Source organism: Hemibagrus wyckioides, linkage group LG23, assembly GCF_019097595.1.
Source record: "Hemibagrus wyckioides isolate EC202008001 linkage group LG23, SWU_Hwy_1.0, whole genome shotgun sequence".
In the NCBI taxonomy this organism is placed as follows: Eukaryota; Metazoa; Chordata; class Actinopteri; order Siluriformes; family Bagridae; genus Hemibagrus; species Hemibagrus wyckioides.
In genome coordinates, this window is record NC_080732.1 from 1052250 (window position 1) to 1076169 (window position 23920).

At 41.3% G+C, this 23920-nt stretch overlaps 2 protein-coding genes across 11 annotated transcripts in view; both read left to right on the plus strand.

Moving 5' to 3' along the window:
- Positions 1-76: 76 nt before the first annotated feature.
- plcxd2 (phosphatidylinositol-specific phospholipase C, X domain containing 2) lies at positions 77-4768 on the plus strand. Its single transcript, XM_058375800.1, has 4 exons — positions 77-176; positions 1897-2363; positions 2814-3055; positions 4425-4768. The coding sequence occupies exons 1-4, from the start codon at positions 77-79 to the stop codon at positions 4585-4587; spliced, it is 972 nt and encodes a 323-aa protein (XP_058231783.1). The 3' UTR covers positions 4588-4768.
- A 4317-nt stretch (positions 4769-9085) lies between these two features.
- The window catches only part of phldb2b (pleckstrin homology-like domain, family B, member 2b), a 46978-nt gene continuing 32143 nt past the window's right edge, over positions 9086-23920 (plus strand). For 3 of the 10 annotated variants that reach the window (XM_058376226.1, XM_058376227.1, XM_058376229.1), the window contains exons 1-5: positions 9086-9376; positions 10513-10665; positions 14338-14406; positions 15091-15214; positions 20012-20194. In XM_058376226.1, coding sequence (XP_058232209.1) covers positions 9353-9376; positions 10513-10665; positions 14338-14406; positions 15091-15214; positions 20012-20194 — 553 coding nt within the window. In that variant the 5' untranslated portion in view covers positions 9086-9352. Of the gene's footprint in view, positions 9377-10512; positions 10666-14337; positions 14407-15090; positions 15215-20011; positions 20195-23586; positions 23892-23920 lie in introns of those variants that run through there. The other 7 variants (XM_058376231.1, XM_058376230.1, XM_058376228.1 and 4 more) reach the window with 5 other exon arrangements.

Below are 23920 nucleotides of genomic sequence, written 5' to 3' on the forward strand. Positions count from 1 at the left end.
AGCTTTCTCGGGTTTCATCCTTCAGATTAGCCGCTATGAATTTTAACACGTTATAGTGACGTCACACATCAGCGAGATGAAGACCAGGCCGACGGGTGACGCCAGCAACGCGGACTGGATGGGATCCCTGAGTCCATCACTCTCCGCCATGCCGCTCAAATACCTCGCCGTTCCCGGTGGGTCTGTAATTCACCCAGAGCTGACTTTTAGTCCTGAACCATATCACATATCACTATGGACAGAAAATAGAAAAATTCAGACTTACACAAAAGCTTCATCTTAAATGTTCCCTCAGGAAGAGCAGGACGTTTAGAGAGTTGTAAGGTTTATTTTTCACTCTTCTTGAAATAATCTCGCTATTCAGTTCTTAATTAATCAACAAATTTATTAGAATTCTTCCAAACACTGAGACAAAAATGATATATTTCTAATATATTGCGCTGTTAAGACACAGGTCTAAGGAGACAGTAGATCTGGCCATGATGAGGTTCTGCTGAGGCTGATGTCCACTTTCAGTCTTCTCCTAACCGCTGTGACAGCATCAGTGGTGTGGATACTGGTGAAGAGTGACGTAATATCAAACAAAACCATTGTTTCATCAGTGTGTTGCAATGAGTTGCTATTTATTCTAAAGGTTTATCTCTAATGAGAAGCCTGAGGTGACGGCAGTGAGGAAAAACTCCCTGAGATGATCTGAGGAAGGAACCTTGTGAGGAACCAGGCTCAGAAGGGAACCTCATCCTCATTTGGGTGACACTGGACAGGAAATAATAATAATATAAATAATGTCCTTTCTGCAACAGCAACCAAGAGCTCCTGAGGAACTAATAGGTCAGTGCTGGATATGGTGGTCAGTGTGTTCAGTCAGCAGTGCTAGAATTAGGCAATGTTTTATGTTAACAAGTTAATGCTGCTGACTTTTGGTCTGATGGAGGCTCCTTCCTTCTGTATCTCAGGAAGTCCATAAAGGCAGGGAGTTGCTTCTTCAGGGTACAGATGGTGGTAGGTCCCCCTGTCCCTTGCCAGATGTTTTAGGTAATCCAACACCTTCTTCCTATAGCTGCTGGTGACGTTTCTTTTCAGCTTCTCGAAGTCTTCTAGATGTGAGGTGATCTTGCTGTGATAATCTGCAGTGTTCAGTACAACAGTGCATCTTCCTCTATCTGCAGGTGAGATGGTGATACTTTCATCGCTGCTGAGGGCTTTCAGGGTGTGTCTCTCCAGGGAGGTGATGTTGGATGGTGGTGGTTAAGCATTGGTCAGAGCTGCAGATACTTTCAGTCAGAGTTGTTCAATCTAATTATTAAGACTAGACATGACTCAACTTCTAGATAACAGAACCGGGATGATTGAGAATCTCCATAGAGAGATAAAAGGAATATTTCTAAATCTGATCCACTGCTTTGATACATCTGGTGTGTTTAAGGGTAATATAACGGTGGGGATTAGCTGAGGGGGAAAAGAAGACAAATAAACAAAAGAGAGAGAGAAAAAAAAAGCAGCAGTAAGTGTTAAAGAATTAAATTAAAAACACATTTTTGGAGAAAGAAGATGTTCTCGAACAGAAATGACTTCACTCGTACCACACGTCACTGAGCTTTTTCATTTCAGAACCATTTTTAGGCTATTTCAGGGCTGGAAAAATTATAGCTCCGCCCCCTGAGGAACCAGATCCTCATCAACGTCATGTAAAACTCAATAACTTTGTTTATGATCAATATTTATGATCGGAGAATCTCTAATTAATTTAAGGAACTTGAATTGAAATGAAACTTTTAAATTCTAAAAATTTCTATTTTGTGACTTTTAAGACTTCTTGGATGTTCGCTAATCTTAGGAAGCTACTTCAATCACGAACCGCCCCTTTAAGTTCTTTGGTTCTGCTCTACACTTCAGGTTCTCACGACTCGTTCAGTTTCTGGTTGGACGAGCAGGCTCCGGTCGGTCCGGATCAGAAGGCGTTCGTCAAGCACCTAGCGTACGTGTTTCGCCTGCTGGCTAAAAAAGTAATGAAGAAATGGTCCATGACTCAGAATCTGACCTTCAGAGAGCAGCTGGACGGCGGCATTCGCTACTTTGACCTCCGAGTCTCATCTAAACCCGGAGAACCGGACCACGAGGTGTACTTCATCCATGGCCTGTTCGGGCTCAGAGTACGACATGGACTCGATGACATAAACGTCTTCCTGAACGCTCACCGCAAAGAGGTCATCTTCCTGGACTTTAACCATCACTACGCCATGGAGGCCGAGCACCATCGCTACCTTATTAACATGCTGAAGGAGGTGTTTGGATCGAAGCTGTGCAAGATCAGCGTGGTGGAGGACATCACGCTGGACTACCTGTGGGAGAAGAAGTACCAGGTACCAGGAGATTAAAATCTTTGCTGCTTTGAATGGAATATTTCAGCGGCTACATGTTAGGTGTAGCAGATGGACATGTTCTAATTTGCATATTCATAGATTTTATGCATAAATTAATGCTTATCCATTGAGACTGTTGTTTTTTTAATGGTGTAGAGAGTTTTCAAGGACATTATCTAGTCATTTCTTTCCACACAGATGTGAATTTTTAAATAAGATTATTTTAAACAAATTTATTTGACATGATTAAAGACTGTAATATTGCAGGTCAGGGTGGAGGAGTGACCGTGCCCTGACCCTAATCTCAGAGATTAGTCTTATTTCCTGTCTTAAAGATGCCCAGTTATATATTTATATATTATATATAAAAATTGCATATGTTACGTATATTGTGTTATATAAATATTTATTAACCTTATATTATGCTCATTTATTTATTTAAACTCATAGGTGTTGGTGTTTTATCATCACCCGTCTGCAGAAGGCTGCCCGCTGATGTGGCCCGGCAGTAAAATCCCAGCCCCGTGGGCCAACACCACCGACACCACCAAACTCATCCAGTTCCTGGAGACCACGCTGAGCGAGAGGGCCAAGTACGGCAGCTTCCACGTGTCCCAAGCCATCCTCACTCCTCGCATCAAGACCATCATCAGAGGCCTGGTCCAGGGGCTGCGCAACCACCTGGTGGAGAAGTGAGTTACTGACCTGGGTTAGGGACTGGACTGAGGTCGATTCTGATTTCTCAGATGTTGTTGATTCATATGAATGCCCTCATTCTGATACACTGTCAAAAAGTAGATGTAATTGTTACTTCTGTAAGGAGATGTTTGTGTAAGATGATTATGTCTGCAGTGTCGGAGCTGTGTAACAGTCTGAGGTAACTCAAAAAGGGAAGGTGAGAGAACAGGAACTTAAAAAGGGATATTTATATAAGGTTATTTCATGTTAGTGTATAATGTTGCGACCTGTAAAACCTGCACATGGCCTTATTACAAGCCGTTTGAAGAAACGTCAGTGTTGCAGTAGCCACTAGGTGTCACTGTTGTACACAAAATAGTTCCAGTAGTTCCTTATCACTTAAATTACAGCTTGTGGAAATAGTGATGAAGCTTCTGTGGGGCGAATACTTATGACTGACAGCTCTGAGCCTGTGTGTGTGTGTGTGTGTGTGTGTGTGTGTAACCCGTTCAGATGACCGTCTGTCTCGCAGGAAAGTGTTTAATGGTGCCTGCGCGCGAGGAAGCTGGAATGTTTGTTATTCCGAGATAATTCCATGATAAACTACACTCCTCACACTTCCTGGTTTTGTTGTGCACGAGGAGGGAAAACTTTCTCTTTCTGCTGGAAGTTTCAATCAGAAGTGATTAGTTGAGTTTAAACTCATTCTCTTGTTCAACACAGACTGTATATTTGAGCGGACTTCATAACAGGAAGTCAAAACCAAAGCCTTAACGTCACAGAGGTTTTGTTTTGGCGGGCTGGGGTACATGGTTTTAACTCCGCCCACTCCCATGTTAGCGAATAGGAAAGAAGACAGAGGTGTATTATAGATTACAGCTCCACAATTTATTTAGGAAAACTTATAAGAAATGATCACTTCGTAGGAGATATTTGTTGATGAATAAAAGGGGCGTGGCTGATGAGGTGATTGACAGTTTGGCACTGAGTTAGAAATGATCCTCGTACCTCATGCTCTTTCCAGCATGCACCTGAAGCTCAGTGATATTAAAAAACTCATTTAACTGCTTTAAATCTTCTTCTTACAGACCCTTCTCTTCTGTTTTTCTGGAATGTTCTTCATCATGATGTCTAAGCTAGCTTAATGAAGTAATAGCACAAACAGAGCAGCTAGCTAAATCTAATAATAATCTAATATTAACTGTATTGAGCTTGTTCTCTATTTTTTTTAAAATAAACTCCACAGACACTTCAGGAAATGTTTCTCAGACCGCATCTCCAGCACATGGCCTTTTTTTTCTTGAATGATATTTAGTGTGTATAAATAAAGCACTTGCAGATTAAACCCCGCTGCTGATGAGGTCTGTTTCCTGTCGCCCGCAGGAACTTGCCGGTCATCATGACGTGGGTGGAGACACAGAAACCAGGCATGAACGGTGTGAACATCATCACCTCAGACTTTGTGGAGCTGGTGGACTTCGCCAACACCGTCATCAGGCTCAATGACCTCCTCCTCCTCCACCCACCTGACCAGGCAGTCACATGACCACTACAACACTCTGAGGACATCAGAACCACATCAAGACAGGAGACCATCATAGAGTTTAGAGAGCACATGAACACCACCACCATCATCATCATCTTCAATGACCGTCAATTACTCTAACTCCAAAATTATTGGCACCCTTAATTAAAGTGAGTGAATGTAAATGTTATTTTATAATATGTGGAGCATGTTTCTGATGAGATAAAAGCCCTGTGTTGAGCAGAAGCCCCTGGTAGGTCAAGGCTTATGTCACATGGGAGCCCCTAGCTGGACAGAAGCCCCATGTTGGGCAGAAGCTCCTGGTTGACCAAAGCCCTATGTTGGGCAGAGCCAGTGCGTGGCTTGATGTGTTTTTCAAATATTTTTTTATGTTAAAATGTCTGAAAGGGTGCAACTCATTTTGGAGCTGAGTGTAAAAATAAAAAAAATGAAAAAAATAAAATAAAATAAAATAAATAATAAAATAATAATAAGAATGCTAACAATAATAATAATAAAAATAATAATAATAATTATTATTATTATTATTACATGGTTATAACCATTTTGTTTTTATTTATTAATTGTTATTTGTTAGTACTCAGAGATAATAAAGGTAATGAGGTAAACTGGGAATGTTTCCTTGCATGCTCTATTTCACACATATATTCCAAAAATTTGTATTTATTTATGATTTTCTTTCTATTTCTATTCTTTGAATAAACATCTGCCCCTGGATGGCGGTGAGTCGAGAATGCCAGAGCAGAAGATGGAGGTAGTTTTGTGGTTAGAGTCTCGAGCGTATTTCTGCTGTAATGTTGGGTTTCAGCTGAACACATGCTCTCTCTATCTCAGCATCTCCGTCTATTTCCCGTCCTTCCTCTCCACTAGGCTGACCACTTGAACTTCAGGGTTCAGGTCAGGAGTAAGCACTCAAGTCTGATAAATTTTTTCCTTCCTGGAAATAAATGATTTATCTTTTCTGAGAGAAACGAAAGTAAAGGAAGGTGATCGTTCTGACATTTACTTCTGCTTCTGCGGATTTTTCCGGATGTTTGTAGCCTGTTTGTTTGAGAGCTTTCTTTTAGCTAAAAGCCACAGTGACCACGAGAAGCGGTTTGTCCTGGACAGATTTGGTCTCTTCTGAAACTTTATGTTTAGACATTTGGTTTCTGTATAAAGCAACACACACACACACACACACACTCACACACACGAGGGTCGCTCAGATTAGGGTCTAGCCTCGGCTCTGTCAAACCTATGATCGAGGGAAAAGCACTAGCCGGGATTATTTTTGGTTTCGGTTAGAAATGCTTCTTAAAATGATCCAAAATGAGCTTTTGAGTCTGGAATGTTCCGCAGAAGAGTTGGAAGAACTTCCATAAATTCCATCAATCAAGTGTCCCATAAAGGGATTTATTTGAATTCAGATTATTTTGCACCAATTATTTGAGCATTAAGATAAAAACATAAACATATATTTATCTTATCCATTGTCTGTACTCACTTTATTCCTAATTAGGGTCACGGGGATCTGCTGGAGTCTATCCCAGCACACATTGAAAGGCAGGGGTACACCCTGGACAGGTCTCCAGTCCTTCACAGGGCCACATATAGACAGACAACCACACACTCACTCCTATGGGCAATTTAGAATCACCAAACGACCTAATGTACATGTTTTTGGACTGTGGGAGGAAACCAGAGTACACCCACACAGGAACGGGGAGAACGTGCAAACTCCACACAGAAAGACCCTTGCCTGTCCGAACCCAAGATTTGAACCCAGGACCTTCTTGCTGTGAGGTAACAGTGCTGACCACTAAGGCACCATGTTGTAAGAGACTCACTTGTCGTTCATTACTGAGGGAGAGATTTTTAAGTTTTCCAGCATCATCAGGACAGATGAGTTTGGAATATCGGGAATGTTACAAGACATGTTTCGGCACTGAGTGACAGAAAAGGGAGTTTAATGAAGGAGTGAAGGTTTATAGCTGTAGCATGAGTGAGAACAGGAACTCATTTCACCAACATGACTAGAAACAGATAAAAAGTCTGACGTGTCGCTCTTTAAAACAATCCAATGGGGTGGGGGGGCGTTCTGGAATGTTCCCAGCTGAGATTTTTTTTTCAGGCTTCACTGAAATACAGAGCGAGGAGAAGAAGATCTAATCATCTCCACACAGGGTTTTTCTTTCTGCCTCCATTACATGCACCATTTCCTTTCTCCTGCAGTTTCTGCTTTTCATTTTCATCCTTAATGACCGAGTTTAGATTCTTCATCCTAAACCTTTCCTTACACACACACACACAAACACACACACACACTGCAGCAAGATTTATTCTTTTGATTAGAAATGAAGTGCAAAAGTTTGTACACCCTATTACTACACCTCTTTCTCCTCCAGTCTTTCGTCCTGCCTTTCTGTGATATCTTTTTTAATCCCATTCTTCAGTAAGTCCTTTTTTATTTGTTTCAGAGCATCTCAGAGCCGTTTTCCTGATTCCCAGCGATGCTTAACTTGATTGCTTGAGATTTTGATCCTGATCGATCTTTTAAACTCGTTATATTAATGAATTGGTTATGAGCACGCTTGTAAATAAAAAAGAAGAAGACAGCACATTAGATGAGGCTCAGTGGCTGGGATATTTCTGATATTCTTAAACTTTAAAATTCTTAAAATTTGTCACTTTAAAGAAAACAGGCATGCAGAATATTTTTGTCTTGGTATAAAAACCTTCAGACTAATGTAATAAAATAAATAATAGCCTAAATGCACTTTAAACAAAGTTTGATGCAACTGCTGAATCCATGATAAAGTTTAGTCCTTGTGCAATCCCGCCTAAAATAACACGGTCTGAGGCAGAAACAGACCACAGGGAATCATAATAAAAAATTATTAAAAGGGGAAAATTATTTTAAAAAATTAAAAGGTAAAACCTCATTTAAAAAATCTGCAGATTAGACTGTGAGAGATTAAAAACATGAAGATAAACTGTAAAATATTTTTCTTTTTTCCTCTAATTTCTCAAATCTTCCACACTCACGTCTACCCTTCTGAATATTTATTCAGTTCATCACTGAATCTAAAACAGATCTCTATTCTTCTTTTTAATAAATCCAGTTTTTTTAATCATTAAGATCTAATTACTAAACTCTACCAAGTGCTTCTCAGGTGATGTTTTGTTTTCCTTCTTTCTCCTGCTCACTCGTTCACTCCCACTCATTCCTGTGCCTCATTCATCCCTCCCCGTCTGTCGTTCTTGTTTTAATTCTCTCTCCCTCACTCTTTCCCTCCCCCAACCCCCCAGCTGATGAGATCCAGGTCTTGGTCTGGTTGCTGAGTGAATCTTTTGGATAAAGAGATGCTAATTGGTCTGAATCTCCAGGTCCTGAGGCTTCCAGCTGGCGCAGGAGATTCAGACGGATCTTTCATTTGTTGTCTTTCTCGCTCTTTATTTGGCGATCCTGTCAGGTTCTCCCGGGCTCTGAGGACAGGTGAGGCTTTGGCAGGAGGTTCTTGCCTCGGGGTGAGAGCGTGATGATTAACGATGCGTATCTGATCGGATTGGTCCGATCTGTTCATCATGTGCTGGAGCGAGCCTAAAACACAATCATTTTCCAATAACTACATGTCCTGATGTGTTTTATTCCTTTTACACCACATGTGCAGCATTTTAGTTATTCTTTAGGCCACGTGTGATACTTTTTATCCATTTATAGTTACACAAACAAGTGTACAAACCTCTGCCTACCTCAAAGGGCTGACACTGGAGACTCCTTCCTGGAATACAGAGTTAAATCATCGAAACCCCGAACACTTCACAGTAAATTCTCCCTCGCCTGAGGAGTGACTGAGCGAACGTTCGACTTCAAAATATTTTTGTGTCGTTTTTTCATCCCTCGTCCGGTGCCAACGCTGGCTCTAACACGTGCTTATTATTTTTATCCAGAAGACAGCGTGCACTTTTGACCTGATGTTCTGATGTTCTGTTCTGAACTGAACCTCTCTTCACCACTGCCCTGCAGATCTTCTGGTTTTCAAGTCTTTTCCAAGTCGGTGACCACAAATAAGCTCTGTAACTTAGAACATATGCGGAATAAAGTTTGAGAAGAAACGATCATTCATGTAAACACACACCTCTGTTTAATTTTGTTTTCTAGAGTGGATGATACAAAACATGATCCACAGAGACGCTGCTATCCATCATCCTGTTATCCCTTTCTTCCACATAAAACCTGGAGCCTATTTCTATATTTGTATTCAGAATATAAAAATAGAGAAAAGAAAGAAAAAATGGAAGCAGTCATACACCAGGTGAAAGTGCAGGGCAAGTGTCAATTAATTAATATTATCAATTACGTCACAAATCATTAGAATATCCGTGTAAGGTTGTTTTAAGCTGGATACTGAAGACACACCGTGGTGTTTAAACGCCACCTTATCTCCGTTAGCAATGCAGAGGGGGGCTAAACTGAGGTCACGACTGCGCATGCGCATGCGCGCACGCGTCTCTTCCAGCTGTGGCGCATTCCGCCGCCGATGGAGCGGGAGGCGAGGGCGCGTGTGCGGTGTCGGAGTCGGTGGTGTCGCTCCTCGTTTCCCGTTACATTTTTTCGCGACTTCACACCGGTGAGAGCGAAAAACCTGCTCCGGGTTCTCTAATCGTGTTTCTGGCCTCGTGCTTTTTTCTCTCTTTTTTCTCTCTCTCCTTTTTTTTAATTTTTCGGGAAACGGATTCCTGTCGCTCGTGAGGAACACGACACTTGACAGGATCATCCATCATGACGGGCATCGGATCTGCTTCGGTGAGAGAGTTCAGAGTTTATATTCAGGATATAGGAGATAAAGTACTCGGTGTGTTTTTTATTGCTTTTTTTTTTTTTTTTTTAAAGTATCTTAAAGTAATAATAATTACTGCTCATGCGTACTTCTAATTATTGTGCACGAGCATTTTATGGTGAAAACCACTGCATTTTTAATTGTTTATTTTTGTATTTTGTATAGCTTAGTTTAATATATATATTACATATGTATGATGATGTCATATTTTGAGGTTGTCACTTTTCTGCAGCGCTTCACACTTTAACTCACTCGGTCATTAACACGCTCCGGGATTAACGTGAGTGAGTTATCCCTTCATTCCTAAAGCATTAAGCATCCTATCCGGAATTTAATATATGAAAATTATATTATAATAAAGGCTTTTGCTGTTTAAACATTCCTGTTTTTGTTTGAGAACCTGAGGAACTTTCACAACTGAAAAGGTTTTCAGGATTTCAGGAACCTTTTGATCATAAGAGCGGGTCTGGAGACGGAGCGATGACTCTACAGGTCTCTTTGTTGCCCCTGCATACCAACAGATGTTGGGTCAAGTCCCTGGAACAAGCCTTAGCAAGACCTGGAATTGTTTGTGTTAATTTCCATCATATGTTTAAAGATAAATATGATACAGAATGCTGGGAAGAAAGAGAGACAGAGAGAGAGGAGGAGAGAGAGAGAGAGAGAACATCATGATGGAAAAAGAATCACACTGCACACTCAACCAAATACGATGTGATTCAGCACCTCATAGGTATTTAACCTATGGTAGATACCTGATAACTCACTCATGTAAGAAAGCTTCATGAAAACAAAAACTATTACGGAGGAGTTTAAAGTCAGTTTCAGCTTCCCAAATGGCTCTTAAATCACCAAGACCTCCGTTCTGTTCATCTTCCACACCTGTGAAAACACTCTCTCGTCTGTTTCGGTCATTTACGCTGAAAATGTATTAGGATCTAAGAGGCAGAAGAGCGGGTCAGTTTCAGAGCGGAGAGAGTTTCATTATAAAGTGTGTCTGATTAATATTCGGTTCCTCGACATTCCGCGGTGATTAGGATTACTTTTCCGTTAGAAGCGTTAGACTTGAAGGAATTCTGCTTTTTGTGTTGCTGTAATAAAGATCAGGGGACAGGAGCAGAACAGAGACCAGACTGTGCGCCTGAAGGTCTGGACGCGGCCGAGGAAAGAGACAGAACGTGTGTGTGGGACGCTGAGGGCTGGTCAGTTTCGTCATGTACAGTTCCAGAGGGAAGCTAATGATGACCACAAGGAGGTGAGACACAATGAGAGCCTTGTCACATGTAGAACAGGTCGGCGTTTGGGACGCAGCCATGGCGAGAGAGATCAGACACTCGACTTCAAACTTCAGTTTATTATCATTAAACACAGCTTCAGACGAGAAAGTGGACATAGTTTCTGATGTTTCTCTAACTGGGAAGCAGGGTTCTGGGACAGTGAAAAAAGTTATTATCAAATCCTGAGGTCACAAATTTCCCGATGGTGCTGCAGTCACCAGGAGCCAGAGGGTAGAGCAAAAGGGCGGTGCATTAAGCTGTCAATCACAGGAATACTAGCTAATCATGTGTGTCAGAAAGATAACGAATGTGGATGAGGCTCAATGTCGTGTTCCACCGCCCTGAGCACCTGTTGGAGATAATGCTCTCAGCTGGAACCATGGGAAAAATCCCTAACAAAATATATTATCAAGTTTGGTCGAATTATTAATAAGTTCTTAAAGTTATTAGCATCTTTTACTGCTAACTTCATTTGAATTAATTTAACGCAAGCCTCAGGAACTGAAAAACAATACACCTCCAGGGTTCTTCAGACGGTTCCTTGTAAAGTTGAAGGCTGAACATGATCTTGTAATCATTTTTGTTGGACTCGGACTCAATCTTCCAGCATTCTGTTGTGACTCGATCTCAGTTAGTCCTGGTCTTGATCGTGATGATGGTGAGTTCCTGACAGAACCTTCAGCTGGATTTAGATCCCTGAACATGCTCTAGACCTTGTTTTCTAAACAATAGTGTTGACTTGAATCTAAAAATATTGTTAATAAAACTGTATTGTGTTTAGTAATATCAGAATATTATTGTACATGTTTAAATACTGAGATGTGTTCGTGAATAAATCTGGACTTTGATGGAATTAAATGGAGAACCTCAGCTTTAATCTGCTAATGTTTGTGTTAGAAGAGGAATGAAAGCACGTCGTTCAGCAGACACTTTCCCAGCTTTAAACCTTCCAGACCTTCGAAACCCGTTGGCCTTGGCACCTGGTGTGAGCTCCCATGATGCCGTTCCTTTCAGACTTTAATCACTAAAGCTCTAATCAGGAATAAGGAGGCTCCTCATACACTTTGATCATTCTATTTGCTGTCAGAAACAAGATTTCCTCCGAGTCCACAACACTCCCTTCCCTTCAGTCCACTTCCTCTGCTGAAACTCATCGGCGCTTGGATTCAAACCAGAATCTTCCACTTTTAGATGAACTTGTTTTGTGGACATTCCACATTTTATAGAAAAACAAATGGATAAATCATTTGTGTGAGATGTAGTTTGTTTGGGTGTGATGAAGTGTGTGGAGATCCTGCAGCGATATTCCAAGTTAATAAAATGGAAAAAAATCATTTTACTGAGAAACCCTGAGAAACAGTGTGAGCTCTCTCCTGAAGATTTAAGAACTTTACCTCTGACTGTTACACAGCGCTGACACTGGAGACTCCTTCCATAAACCTCTCCTTACAGAACGCTTCATCCTCCAGAATCAGATTTCACGGTTACATCACCTCCTCTTCAGTCTGATAAGCTTCAGCAGTGGCGTTACGGAATCCGTCTGTTTGTGATGTTTGTGTATGGAGGCCAACATACCTTTCTGCCTCTCGTGCCAGAGCGCCGCCTCGGTCCTGTCCGAACTCGCCCGCCTACCTGACACTCCAGGGTTAGAGGAGCGACAGAAGGAGCGCTCTCGCTAACGCAAGTATTGACAAGGTCAGAAAGTGGGTCAGGATTTTGTGAAGTGCCCTCTGAGCAGGTTAGCAAACAGCGTCTGGACCTCCTGACCTCCTTTCTGCAGACCGAACTGGTGTTTTTGTTTTCTCAGGCCTGATATTGTGTTTGGCGTGATAAAGGGGAAGCAGATTAGAGGGAGCGAGCAGAGCCGAGTGAACCCGCCGTGAGCTCATGTGGGAAACGAGCGCTCAATCAGCGGAAACAGAGGTGACACAAAGCAGCAGAGCCGTGGGGAGGACGGAGACGAGGACGAACTCCTGCTCAACCTGACACTTTAATCTCCTCTCAGCCGTCTGCTCCACTGCAGTCTGAGCCACAAAGCAGAATTCAGACATGTTTATTACATCTAGACGGTTCAAGACGGTTCCAGGTACAAGCCATCGGGAAGCTGATAACACTTTACTAGCCGAGGAACCCTTGAGGAACCTTGAGTGAAAACACCGCTCCAGCACTCATTAACTGGCTTACTTTCAGTTGTAAAGTTTCCTTCAGACATCAGTAAAATCGCCGTCTCCATCAGAACAGATTTATTTCATGAACAGAATCTAATCTTCTGAATTAAACTGTATACATTAATATTTTCAGATTTTTACTGGGATCTTCAAGCTTTTTATTATTAATGCACATCTATAATGTCAGTAATTAACATCATTTATACAACGACTTGTTTGAAGATTTGATTTTTCAGGTAAGGAGTCTCAGTGTCAGGATTCTGTAAGTTGAAAGATTGAGGGCGCTGCGTTTTTCTCTAAAACTGTAAATAAATAAAAAGTTCTGATCATCTGCAGATTGCTGTGGTGTTGAACATCCAGACATGAGCTTTACTGTAACAGCTGTGGACATTACAGTTTTTTAATATTTGTAAAATTAAAGCGTGCAATCAGCATTTTGGACAAAAAAATATTTTTTTTATGAATCTAAAATTTGGAAATATAATGTGAATAAATATCTGTATTTTAACATTTACAAAAATGAAAGTGTGTAATCAGTATTTTCGTAAAAAAAAAAAAAAAGAATTATAAAAATGTAAAAATATTATGTGAATAAATATCTGTATTTTAATATTTATAAAATTAAAAAGTCCAATAAGCATTTTTTTGGGGGGGGGAATTATAACATTTACAAATATTATTTAAATAAATATTTGTATTTTAATATTTATAAAATTAAAGCATGAAATCAGTATTTTTGGGCAAAAAATATTTAAAAAAAAAAATCTAAAATTTGAAAATTTAATGTAAATAAATATCTGACAGTATTTTATTAGAAAAATCAATCTAAGAAAAATGTAAAGAGATGTTTTTATTTGAAGCTGCAACATTTACTTTATTCATGTGTTATATATTTTAGTTAAAGCTGTAAGTTAAGCTGGTTTATTTAGCTTAGTTAATAAGTTAAATAAACTTTTGTGGCTGGAGACCTTGTTTCATACCTTCTATATTTAAGCAGCTGCATCTTCTGAGTCCAGCTGTGGAACACATGAGCGTGTAGGAGGAAGCGGTCTGCCTCCAGCCTCAGCTCCTGTAGCGTGTCCGTTCTCACCGTTTGTCCGCCGGTCATGCATGCCAAGCCCTCCCAGTGACTTGTGGGAAATTGTAGGCTCGGAACATTCCTCCGAGTTCCTCCCACCCTCAGCTCCGCCGTGAACTTTCTTCACACGCACATTCCACCGTGTGGAACCATGAATCTGAGAGCGATTGTGTGTCCAGTCTTTATGTGTTTATGTCCCATTATATCCCAGGAACTTCTCATGTGTTGAGGGGTAATCTTCCATCCTTTTATTCCCTTATCAGCTTTCGTGCTGCGCTGCTGAAGCTCTGAGATCCGACCGAATAACTCAGATGTTGAGGGATGGATGTTCAGCGTGTAGGTCACAGAGTGGTGCTAACGTGTGTGTGTGTTTGTGTGTGTGTGTGTGTGTTTATGTTCTTTAGGACACTGAGAGAGACAGGTCTGAAACCACACTGCAGCCAGAATCAGACCAGAACCTCACACCTCCTAAGGTGAGTTCAGAGCAGAACTACGCTCAGGTGTGGGCGTGTCTCCATGCTAACACTCTCTGCTCATTATGCAAATTTATTTACTTAAAAAAAAACCCATAAAACTGTTCTTAAGTGGGTGATTCAAGACAAAAACCATCAAAGTACACTTCAAGACCACATGCTACTTCATCAAAATGCAACAACAGCTCATTCCTGGAGTCTTCACTGTAACCGAGAAATCCTTAGCTAGCTAATTGCTAACAAACGCTTGGTAGCATAACCTGTTACTGTCCCAGATCACACTTTAGTGTAGTTTCAAATTTTTTATAATCTGCACCTCAGCCAATCACACTCAGGTGTTCTAACATGCAAATATCAAACGTTCATGAAAAAACAAGTGGATGAAGTTTGCTTGTTCATCTAATGGTTTCCATTAAATACTGTAGAGAATCTTGATGAGCTTTGGTTTACTGACATCCATCAGATATCCAGGGATTTTCTGATTAGCATTAAAAAGCATGGAACCCAGAAGAGCTTTCTGTCATGGCTAGATGTTTGCTATCAAAATAAACTTCAGGAGCCATGAGAACACCATGAACCATCAGAACACCATTAGAAATCTTGTGTGATGTTTTCAGCAGAACTCATGATGATGCAGGTGAAGTGTGGTTGAAGGTTTATGATGAGATGTTCTGTGATGTTCAGAGATCTCCTTTGGACCTGATTGACACGGGCAAAGGGCTGAAGGTTCAGAGCACAGCGCCTCACCTGGTCAGTCTGGGGAGCGGCCGGCTCAGCGTGGCCATCACCGTACTGCCTCTGAAGGAAGGTGAGTCCCTCACAGACGAGTCATTCATTCATTCATTCATTCATTCATTCATTCATTCACATGTGATTCATTCATGTACATGTGATTCATTCATTCACATGTGATTCATTTGTGTACATGTGATTCATTTATGTACACATGATTCATTTATGTACATGTGATTCATTCATTCATTCACATGTGATTCATTTATGTACATGTGATTCATTCATTCATTCATTCACATGTGATTCATTTATGTACATGTGATTCGTTTATGTACATGTGATTCATTCATACATTCACATGTGATTCATTTATGTACATGTGATTCATTTATTTACATGTGATTCATTCATGTACATGTGATTCATTTATTTACATGTGATTCATTCATGTACATGTGACTCTGTAATGATTCCCTGGATGGTAAAGCAGTGAGTGGTAGCAGTACAGAGACTCTCTGGAGCTTTATTTGGAATGAGATTCAGTGTTTCTGATTTTTTTCTGGTGAAAGATGGCATTATTGACTCATGTTAATAAAGTTAATAAAGATGGCTTCAGAGAAGAACTTAAATATTCATTTATTCATCAGAACTTCATGTTAAAATAGATGAAAAGGATTTATAGTACAATAAAATAGAGTTTTAGCAAAACAGAAAATAATAATAATAATTGCAAGTAAATAATGCTGCTCAATGATTAGTTGTTTGTTTATAATGCTGCTTAGTGATTGGTTGTTGGGTATAACGCTGCTCAGTGATTGGTTGTTGGGTATAACGCTGCTCAGTGATTGGTTGTTGGGTATGATGCTGCTTAGTGATTGGTTGTTGGGTATGACGCTGCTCAGTGATTGGTTGTTGGGTATAACGCTGCTCAGTGATTGGTTGTTGGGTATAACGCTGCTCAGTGATTGGTTGTTGGGTATGATGCTGCTTAGTGATTGGTTGTTGGGTATGATGCTGCTTAGTGATTGGTTGTTGGGTATGACGCTGCTCAGTGATTGGTTGTTGGGTATAACGCTGCTCAGTGATTGGTTGTTGGGTATAACGCTGCTCAGTGATTGGTTGTTGGGTATAACGCTGCTCAGTGATTGGTTGTTGGGTATGATGCTGCTTAGTGATTGGTTGTTGGGTATAACGCTGTTCAGTGATTGGTTGTTGGGTATGATGCTGCTCAGTGATTGGTTGTTGGGTATAACGCTGCTCAGTAACGCTGACCAAATCTGTTTTTTCAACCCATAACATCAGCAGCTGAGCTAGAGAACTTCAAGTTCACAATCATCTACTCAAAAAGTCACTAGGTCTGTCACTTTCTTTGTTTCCAGCACTGATGCACTGATAAGCTTGAGGTCTTAAAGAAAAAGCTTGTTTGAGTTAAGGCTGTTAAGGCTGACCAATCACATGCGTGGGAACAGCCCTCTTACCCCCGCCCCCCAAGGGTCCAGGTTTAACTTGAACTAGTGCAGTCGCGTGTCACAGCTGAGCTTAGAACAGAACACACTCTCACAGTGTTAATAAGCACCCTCGCGAACATCAGCCGCCCTCGCTCTGTCTGATGATCATACTGATTAAACTCCGTGGAACCTTTTCTGATAAAAATACATTTACTGCTTTAAAGGTTCCCTGAGGCGGAGTAAAGAAAGAAGCACAAAGGAAACTAAAGTCTCTGAGTTTATATCATCATCATCATCATCGTCATCATCATCATCGTCATGGAAGCGCTAATTTGTTTCTGGAATGATAACTGGAAAAGCTTCAATGCTCCTCGCTAATTACCTTTAGATTTGGTGTCAGTCCTTCTGAAATGTGTGTGTGCTTTAGGACACAGCCACAGGACTTGCTAAAGATGATGCCCTATGCTAACATGCTATTTATTTATGATGTACGTTATCAGTCGCTATATGGATTTCCAGACAGATGGAATGAATCGGATCGTCAATAAAAATGACCAAACGTTTCTTCAGGGTTCTACAGACGTTCTTTTAACATTCCTCGGATTATAAAAGAGTCTGTTGAGGAGAATAGAAATCTGTATATAGATATTTTAATTTGGCTCAATATATACAACATTTTTAAAAAAATATCTAAAGAATTGGGATTTACTGAAATATTTTAAATGAATAGTTTCTGTGTGTATGAAGTAAACACAGGGGTCCAAGCACTGGGCAGCTTTGGGTATGTTTGTGGTGTGTGTGTCTGTGTGTTTGTGTGTGTGTGTTTGTGTGTGTGTGAGCATGTATGTGTGTGTTTGTGTGTGTGTGTTTGTGTGTGTGTGTTTGTGTGTGTGTGTGTGTGTGAGCGTGTATGTGTGTGTGTGTGTGAGCGTGTATGTGTGTGAGTGTGTATGTGTGTGTTTGTGTATGTGTGTGTGTGAGCGTGTATGTGTGTGTGTGAGCGTGTATGTGTGTGTGTATGTGTGTGTTTGTGAGCGTGTATGTGTGTGTGTGTGTGAGCGTGTGTGTGTGTGTGTGTGTGAGCGTGTGTGTGTGTGTGTGTGTGTGAGCGCGCGTGTGTGTGTGTGTGAGCGTGTATGTGTGTGTTTGTGTGTGTGTGTGTGTGTTTGTGTGTGTGTGTGTGTGTGTGAGCGTGTGTGTGTGTGTGTGTGAGCGTGTATGTGTGTGTGTGTGTGAGTGTGTATGTGTGTGTTTGTGTGTGTGTGTGTGTGTGTGTGAGCGTGTATGTGTGTGTGTGTGTGAGCGTGTGTGTGTGTGTGTGTGTGTGAGTGTGTATGTGTGTGTTTGTGTGTGTGTGTGTGTGAGCGTGTATGTGTGTGTGTGAGCGTGTATGTGTGTGTGTGTATGTGTGTGAGCGTGTATGTGTGTGTGTGTGTGTGTGTGTGTGTGTGAGCGTGTATGTGTGTGTTTGTGTGTGTGTGTGTGTGTGTGTGTGTGTGAGCGACTCTGTGGGCGAGAGGATGCACGTGATGCCTATTGTTAGTGCAGCCTGCAGGCCTGAGGGAGGATGAAGACGGCGTTAAGGTTATCTGAGAGGAAAAGACGGTGACAAGGTGACGTTCCTGCACATATCTTCCCATCATGCACTTGTTCTTTTTATGGAGAATCAGGGAGGTGTCGAGTCTTTTTTTAGCGATTGAAGATGATTCCGCCGGTTTCATTTCACACGTGATGGCAACACGTTTTCTCTCTCCACCTCCACCTCCTCTGCAGGAAAAACAGACAGGAAATGATTCGGAGCAGAGGCAGGACAAGCCGATGACCTCACTTCCTGTCTTTGAGATTGTGAGAGGAGAGGCAGAGGCAACAAAAAATTGCAAAGCACCGTTTACAGATCAAGGTCACAGGTCACATCTCTGTGGCGTTTATATTATATTAGTATGCTTGTTTCCATAGCAACCACTCGTCACTGATGTGGTGAAATTCTTCTTAAAGTAAGGAGATGTTTGTTGAAGGAGTCTCTGGTGTCAGTCAGAAGGTGAAGCTGGAACTTTTCTGGAAGGTTTTCCTACATCTTCAGGACGGAGGAGTTCACTGTGGTTTCTTTCTAACATGAAGAATAAAGTGTTAAGTTGTATTTATTTGTCACATATACATTACTGCAGAGTGAAATTCTTTCTTCACATACCCCATCCTTGGGGGTTGTGGTCAGAGTGCAGGGTCAGGAGCAGGTGGGGTTAAGAGCCTTGCTCAAGGACCCAACAGTGGCAGCTTGGCAGTGTTGGGGCTTGAACCCTGATATTCTGGTGAACAACCGAGAGCTTTAACCACTTTAGCTACCCCCACATCCCCAACCCCATACCCCATACCCCCCCCCCAACTAACCTGTTTTACGGAAGTTCCACATCTTTAAGTGGATAATAAATAAATAAAATGACAATTGTTGCTATATAAAAGAGAAATCAATTATCCTCAGTAATTATCATAGTTAACAGTAGCTTCACTTCATCACACCGTCCATGATGTTGATTATTTTTTTGTACCAGCGTCACACACAGAGTAATATTTTCTGGATGCTTTTTCCTTCCTTCATTGTTTAAACCCAGCATCCTATTAATTCTTTATTAAATCCCAGCTTGAGGGACGGTGTTAGACGTCCTCCAGCTCAGTCGAGACAGTAAAGTCCACTCTATTGTTAAAACTCTGGATGATTCGTGTCCATTTCCTCGGTTCCTCCCAGATTGTTTCCTCAGAACATGAATGCCAGCGTCGCTGCCAGCGTTTGTCTAAATACGGCCATGTCTCCGCTCTTACAGTGCACAGGACAGAGTGTTTCACGCTGTGGGAAATCCCATGCCGAGCTCCTCACTTCAATTAAAGGAAACCATTTTTTGGTGTGGTGACGAGACGGGTTTCAGTCGTAGCGAGCTAACAGGTCTGATGTGTGTGGATCAGACAGACAAACCGCTTTAAAGACAAACGCAAACACAAGACTCCATCGCTAAATGCTTACTGGTTATAAGGCTGAATATTTTGAACCAGTGTGAAGATCTGTCAGGTTCACAGAATGTTTATAAATGTTCCTGCAATGTTCCAGCAAGGTTTTTTTTAGTTGTAGGAACAGTTTCCAAAATGTTCTGGGAACATTCTGGGTGCAATGCTCTTAGAACCTAATATTTTTAGATTTTTATCTAAACATTGCAGATGTTTTTTGTTTTTTTGTTTTTTTTTTAGAAATCTGTAAAGATCTATTCTTTCAGGGAAGAAACTAGTTTGTTTTAGTTGTGTCTCTGATGGCGTATGGATACCATGACATAAAGCAGCTGGAACTACTTCCAGTGATGGAAATATGGATAAAATCCTGAGTCCTTTTAACTCTACTCTGCCTGGTGTGTGTGTGTGTGTTTGTTTGTGTGTTGCAGGAATCACTCGTATCGGTCGTGATGACGCCGCCGTGCCACAGGATATTACCATCCAGGGTCCTGGCATCGAAGCTGAGCACTGCGTCATCGAGAACAGAGGCGGAGTCGTGACTCTGGACCCCTGCGGTCACCTGTGTTCGCTCGATGGAGCTCCTGTGACCACGCCCACTCAGCTCACACAAGGTGAACACACATCAGAGGGGATGTGGTCTTTTCTTTTCTTTTTCTTTTCTATCTATTCCTCTCTCTCCTTTTGTTTGGTTCCATCCTTTCATTTCCCTTCTTTTCTTTCCTTTCCTTCATTTGCTTTCCTTTTCTCTTCATTGTTTCTTTCTTGTCCTTTCTTTCCACTCATTTCGTTCCTCTCATTATCTACATTTATTCCCTCTCTGTTCTTCTGCTTTATTTCCTTTCCTTCATTTCATTCCTTCATCTCTTTCTTTCCCTTTCCTTCATTTTCTTTTCTTTCTCTTTTCTTCTGTCTTTTGTGAAACTTCAGACTTGATCAAACCTGAAGAAGTGCAGTCTTTGTGTTTGTAAGTTTTTCTCCGGAGCCTCACAGTAAAACCGCTGTAAACGCTGTTGTTGTTGTTGCCCCCTGGTGGTTAAAATACTCACTACACACTGCGCTGTTGGGAAACAGAGCGATCTGGTTTCATGACATCATAACATGTCTTTATAATGCGTATAAAATAGCCCAGTGCACTGTGTTGGAAAACCCGCTGTTTTTTTCCACGACAGGGCTGTTTTCTGGACGTCACAGTGAGTTTAATTGGAGCGGTTCTGTACGGCACTCAGGTTTGTTGTCTGTGACTCAGAGCTTCCACTCGCACAGAGCCGGAGGCCTCACGTTACTGCCCACATCATTCCACTCTGCTCACTCAGATTTTTTTCTACATCATCATCATCATCAGCAGCAGCAGCAGCAGCAGCAGCAGGCCTGGTCCAGGTTTTCAGCCGATCCACGCTTCACACTGTTTGTTTTTTGACGTTATCTTTCTCATTCCGAGTGAAGAAGTGCTTCAGTTAAATATTTACTCACAGAGCGGTTGGGTTTTACGTCACCACTCTCAGCCGGTGGATCTGTGTGTGTGTGGCTTCGTCTCTGTAGTAGAGGGGGTTGGATCGCGCTCATGACTGCTCTGTGGATGACTAAAGCAAGTGAAATCAGTTTGGAACTTTTCCTGAAAAAAGCCCAAATTGAGACATCTGGAAAAAATCAGCGTTCCTGCATATGGTCCATATGATATAACACAAAACTGATGTATGTAAATCCATGAGCTAAGCGAACGCTCTCTTGTTTAATCAGATTTTACTAGAAACTTTGCTTTACTTGCTTCTTCTGTTTCTGACCACTGATCCTTCTTCTTCAGTGATTTCTTCTAAATTAACAGATTTCCATGTAGAGCCGAGATTATTCATCTATTCCACTGTAGCTCCATCAGCAGGATAAAGCTTTTCTGAATGATTTCACAAAGCCTGTGCCTGTCTGCTCCTTATGATATTTAATCACTTCCATCCATAGATTAAGTAAAAATAGATGTGTTTTGGAGAAATCCAGGCTGCTGAGGTAAATGTTTGCACTCATTGGCTGCAATCTGCCGAGGTTTAAGAGGATATTAAACACTCTGTGATGTGCCGTTAGTGGAAATTAATCAATGTCAGGATGATGACATCACTCCGCGAACACAGACCGATCGGACGGCCCTGCCTTTACACGTGTAGCTGATTATTGTGTGAATTAGAGAGCCAGGTTTTGGTGAAACGGGAAACAGAGACAGAATGTTAATGGATCTGAAAGCCACATCAGCTGCAGAGCGACAGAGAAACGACAGGAAACAGCAAGAGAGAGAGAGAGAGATGGAAACAAGCTTCAGGTGAAACTCCAAACTCTCCCTCAGGCACTTCCACCGAATGACATCCTCGGTCCGTCTGCGGTCTCCTCAGAATAATCTTGTTAATGCACGACTTCTGGCTTCAGCATCATTTCATTTCATATTTTGTTTTATTTTATGTTATTTTTGAATATTTTATTTTCTTCGCCTGTTGAAGAGCACAGACCGAGAGAGAAGAGTCAGGAAAACATCACACACCACTCTCCAGCTGTTACACTCAGCACTTATTTCATTAAAAATTAAACACTCACAAAACAAGCGTTCAGCAGATGCTTTTATTCCAAAACATCTAGACATAATAATAATAATAATAATAATAATAATAATAATAATAATAATAATAATAATAATAACGTCATCTGAGCACCATTTTAAACCTCATTAATATGTTTGGTTGTTCAGGAAACCTCTCTACGTTATCCACACAAAATAACGACATTATTAGAATATTCATGAATATGCAAATGAGGTCTGCCTTTCGCCCTATGTGCATTGGGATAGGCTCCAGTAGACCCCCGTGACCCTAATTAGGAATAAGCGGGTATAGACAATGGATGGATGGATGGATGGATGGATGCAAATGAGGTTATCAAGTTGGTAATTGTGTATTATGACATCACACATCAGGCTTGTCCATAACCCCACCCCGATATTATCTGTATTACAGATGTCTCAGACCTGATCAAGGTAATGCAGGAAGTATGTGAATTTCGTTTCGATATTTCTGCTGACTTGGGCGTCAAGGTCTCTAACGACAAGCTAAATGAGTGTCTCACACACACACACACACACACACACACACAGAGAGAGAGAGAGAGAGAGAGAGAGAGAGAGAGGAAAACACAACACAAAGTGCACTGAGGTTGAGAAAAACAGACACGAGCAAGCGAGTTGAGAAACCCAGCCATGTGGAGCAAAGTTCTTCTCCACGTCAGTCTTTTATCACCGATCACACACACAGACATTGATTTTCTTCAGAGTTACACTTTCACAGATCAAAAAGAAAACACAAACATTATCTGATCTGTAGACCTTAAAGATGTCCGACAGGAATCCGGACGCTCTCAACCTCGACCTGTAACTTTCAGTAAAACATCAGACTCCTTCTTTAAATTCACAATAAACAGATCACATTACAGGTTCTGTTGCCATAGAAACAACCAGCGCTGTGATATAAAACTGTCAGAGCTGTTGTTGATTAATTGCAAAACTAATCCACACCATCTGACCAATCAGAATCCAGTAGATAAGATCAGAATCATTTGCTTTATTTAATCACGTGACATCGGGGGTGTACAAACTTTTAAACACTGAATATCTCCTCAGCTTTTCTAAACTGTTGCTTGGCTGTTGATTTAGAGGTTTGTTGTATTTTCTGGAGCTTAAAAAGCCACAATTCTGTAAAATGACACTTTTTATAGTTTAATTTCAGGTTATTTATTAGAATGCGGTTTTATTCTAACGTCATTATAATGCGCCTGTTTGCCTTCAGCCAGGTTTTTTCTCTTTTTTCCCTCCACCCTACCCTCCTATCCAGCCTGAGGAAACAGTACACCACCACACGGAGTGTGTACTACTTGTTAGTGTAGTATGCTGCGGTTTTAGACAGAGCCAAAAAGGAAAAAGGGGAAAAATGAAGAAAGGGGCGGAGCTTCAGAGCCTTTTCTCCTCCGTTCGTTCTTCTCAGCTCTCTCGCGCAGTCGATCTTTCCGTCTGTCTGCTGCGTCGCTTTTAGCAACAGCTGCACCTATCCAGCTGCTCCAGAAATGAGTTTGGGGCAGTTTTCTGGAGTAAATAGTTGACGGGAATCTCGGGTGCTTGAAACATCTGGAGGGGAAAAATCAGAGGACGAGAAGTTTGTGATGCGATGCGTTTGAGTTGGAGGAGAAAGCCGCTTCTGTGAGGAGATCTCTGAATGGGACGCTTTAACAGAAGGTTGGCAGAAGTGCTTTAGAAGAAGATATTTAGGAGTTAGATCCGGATTGGTGAGCTGCGTTTCTTTTATTTGTTTTGC

Coding starts and splice junctions, on each gene's coding strand:
- plcxd2 (XM_058375800.1), top strand. CDS start 77: ATGAAGACCAGGCCGACGGGTGACGCCAGCAACGCGGACTGGATGGGA. Junction 177..1,896: donor CAAATACCTCGCCGTTCCCG/GTGGGTCTGTAA, acceptor TCTACACTTCAG/GTTCTCACGACTCGTTCAGT. Junction 2,364..2,813: donor TGTGGGAGAAGAAGTACCAG/GTACCAGGAGAT, acceptor TTAAACTCATAG/GTGTTGGTGTTTTATCATCA.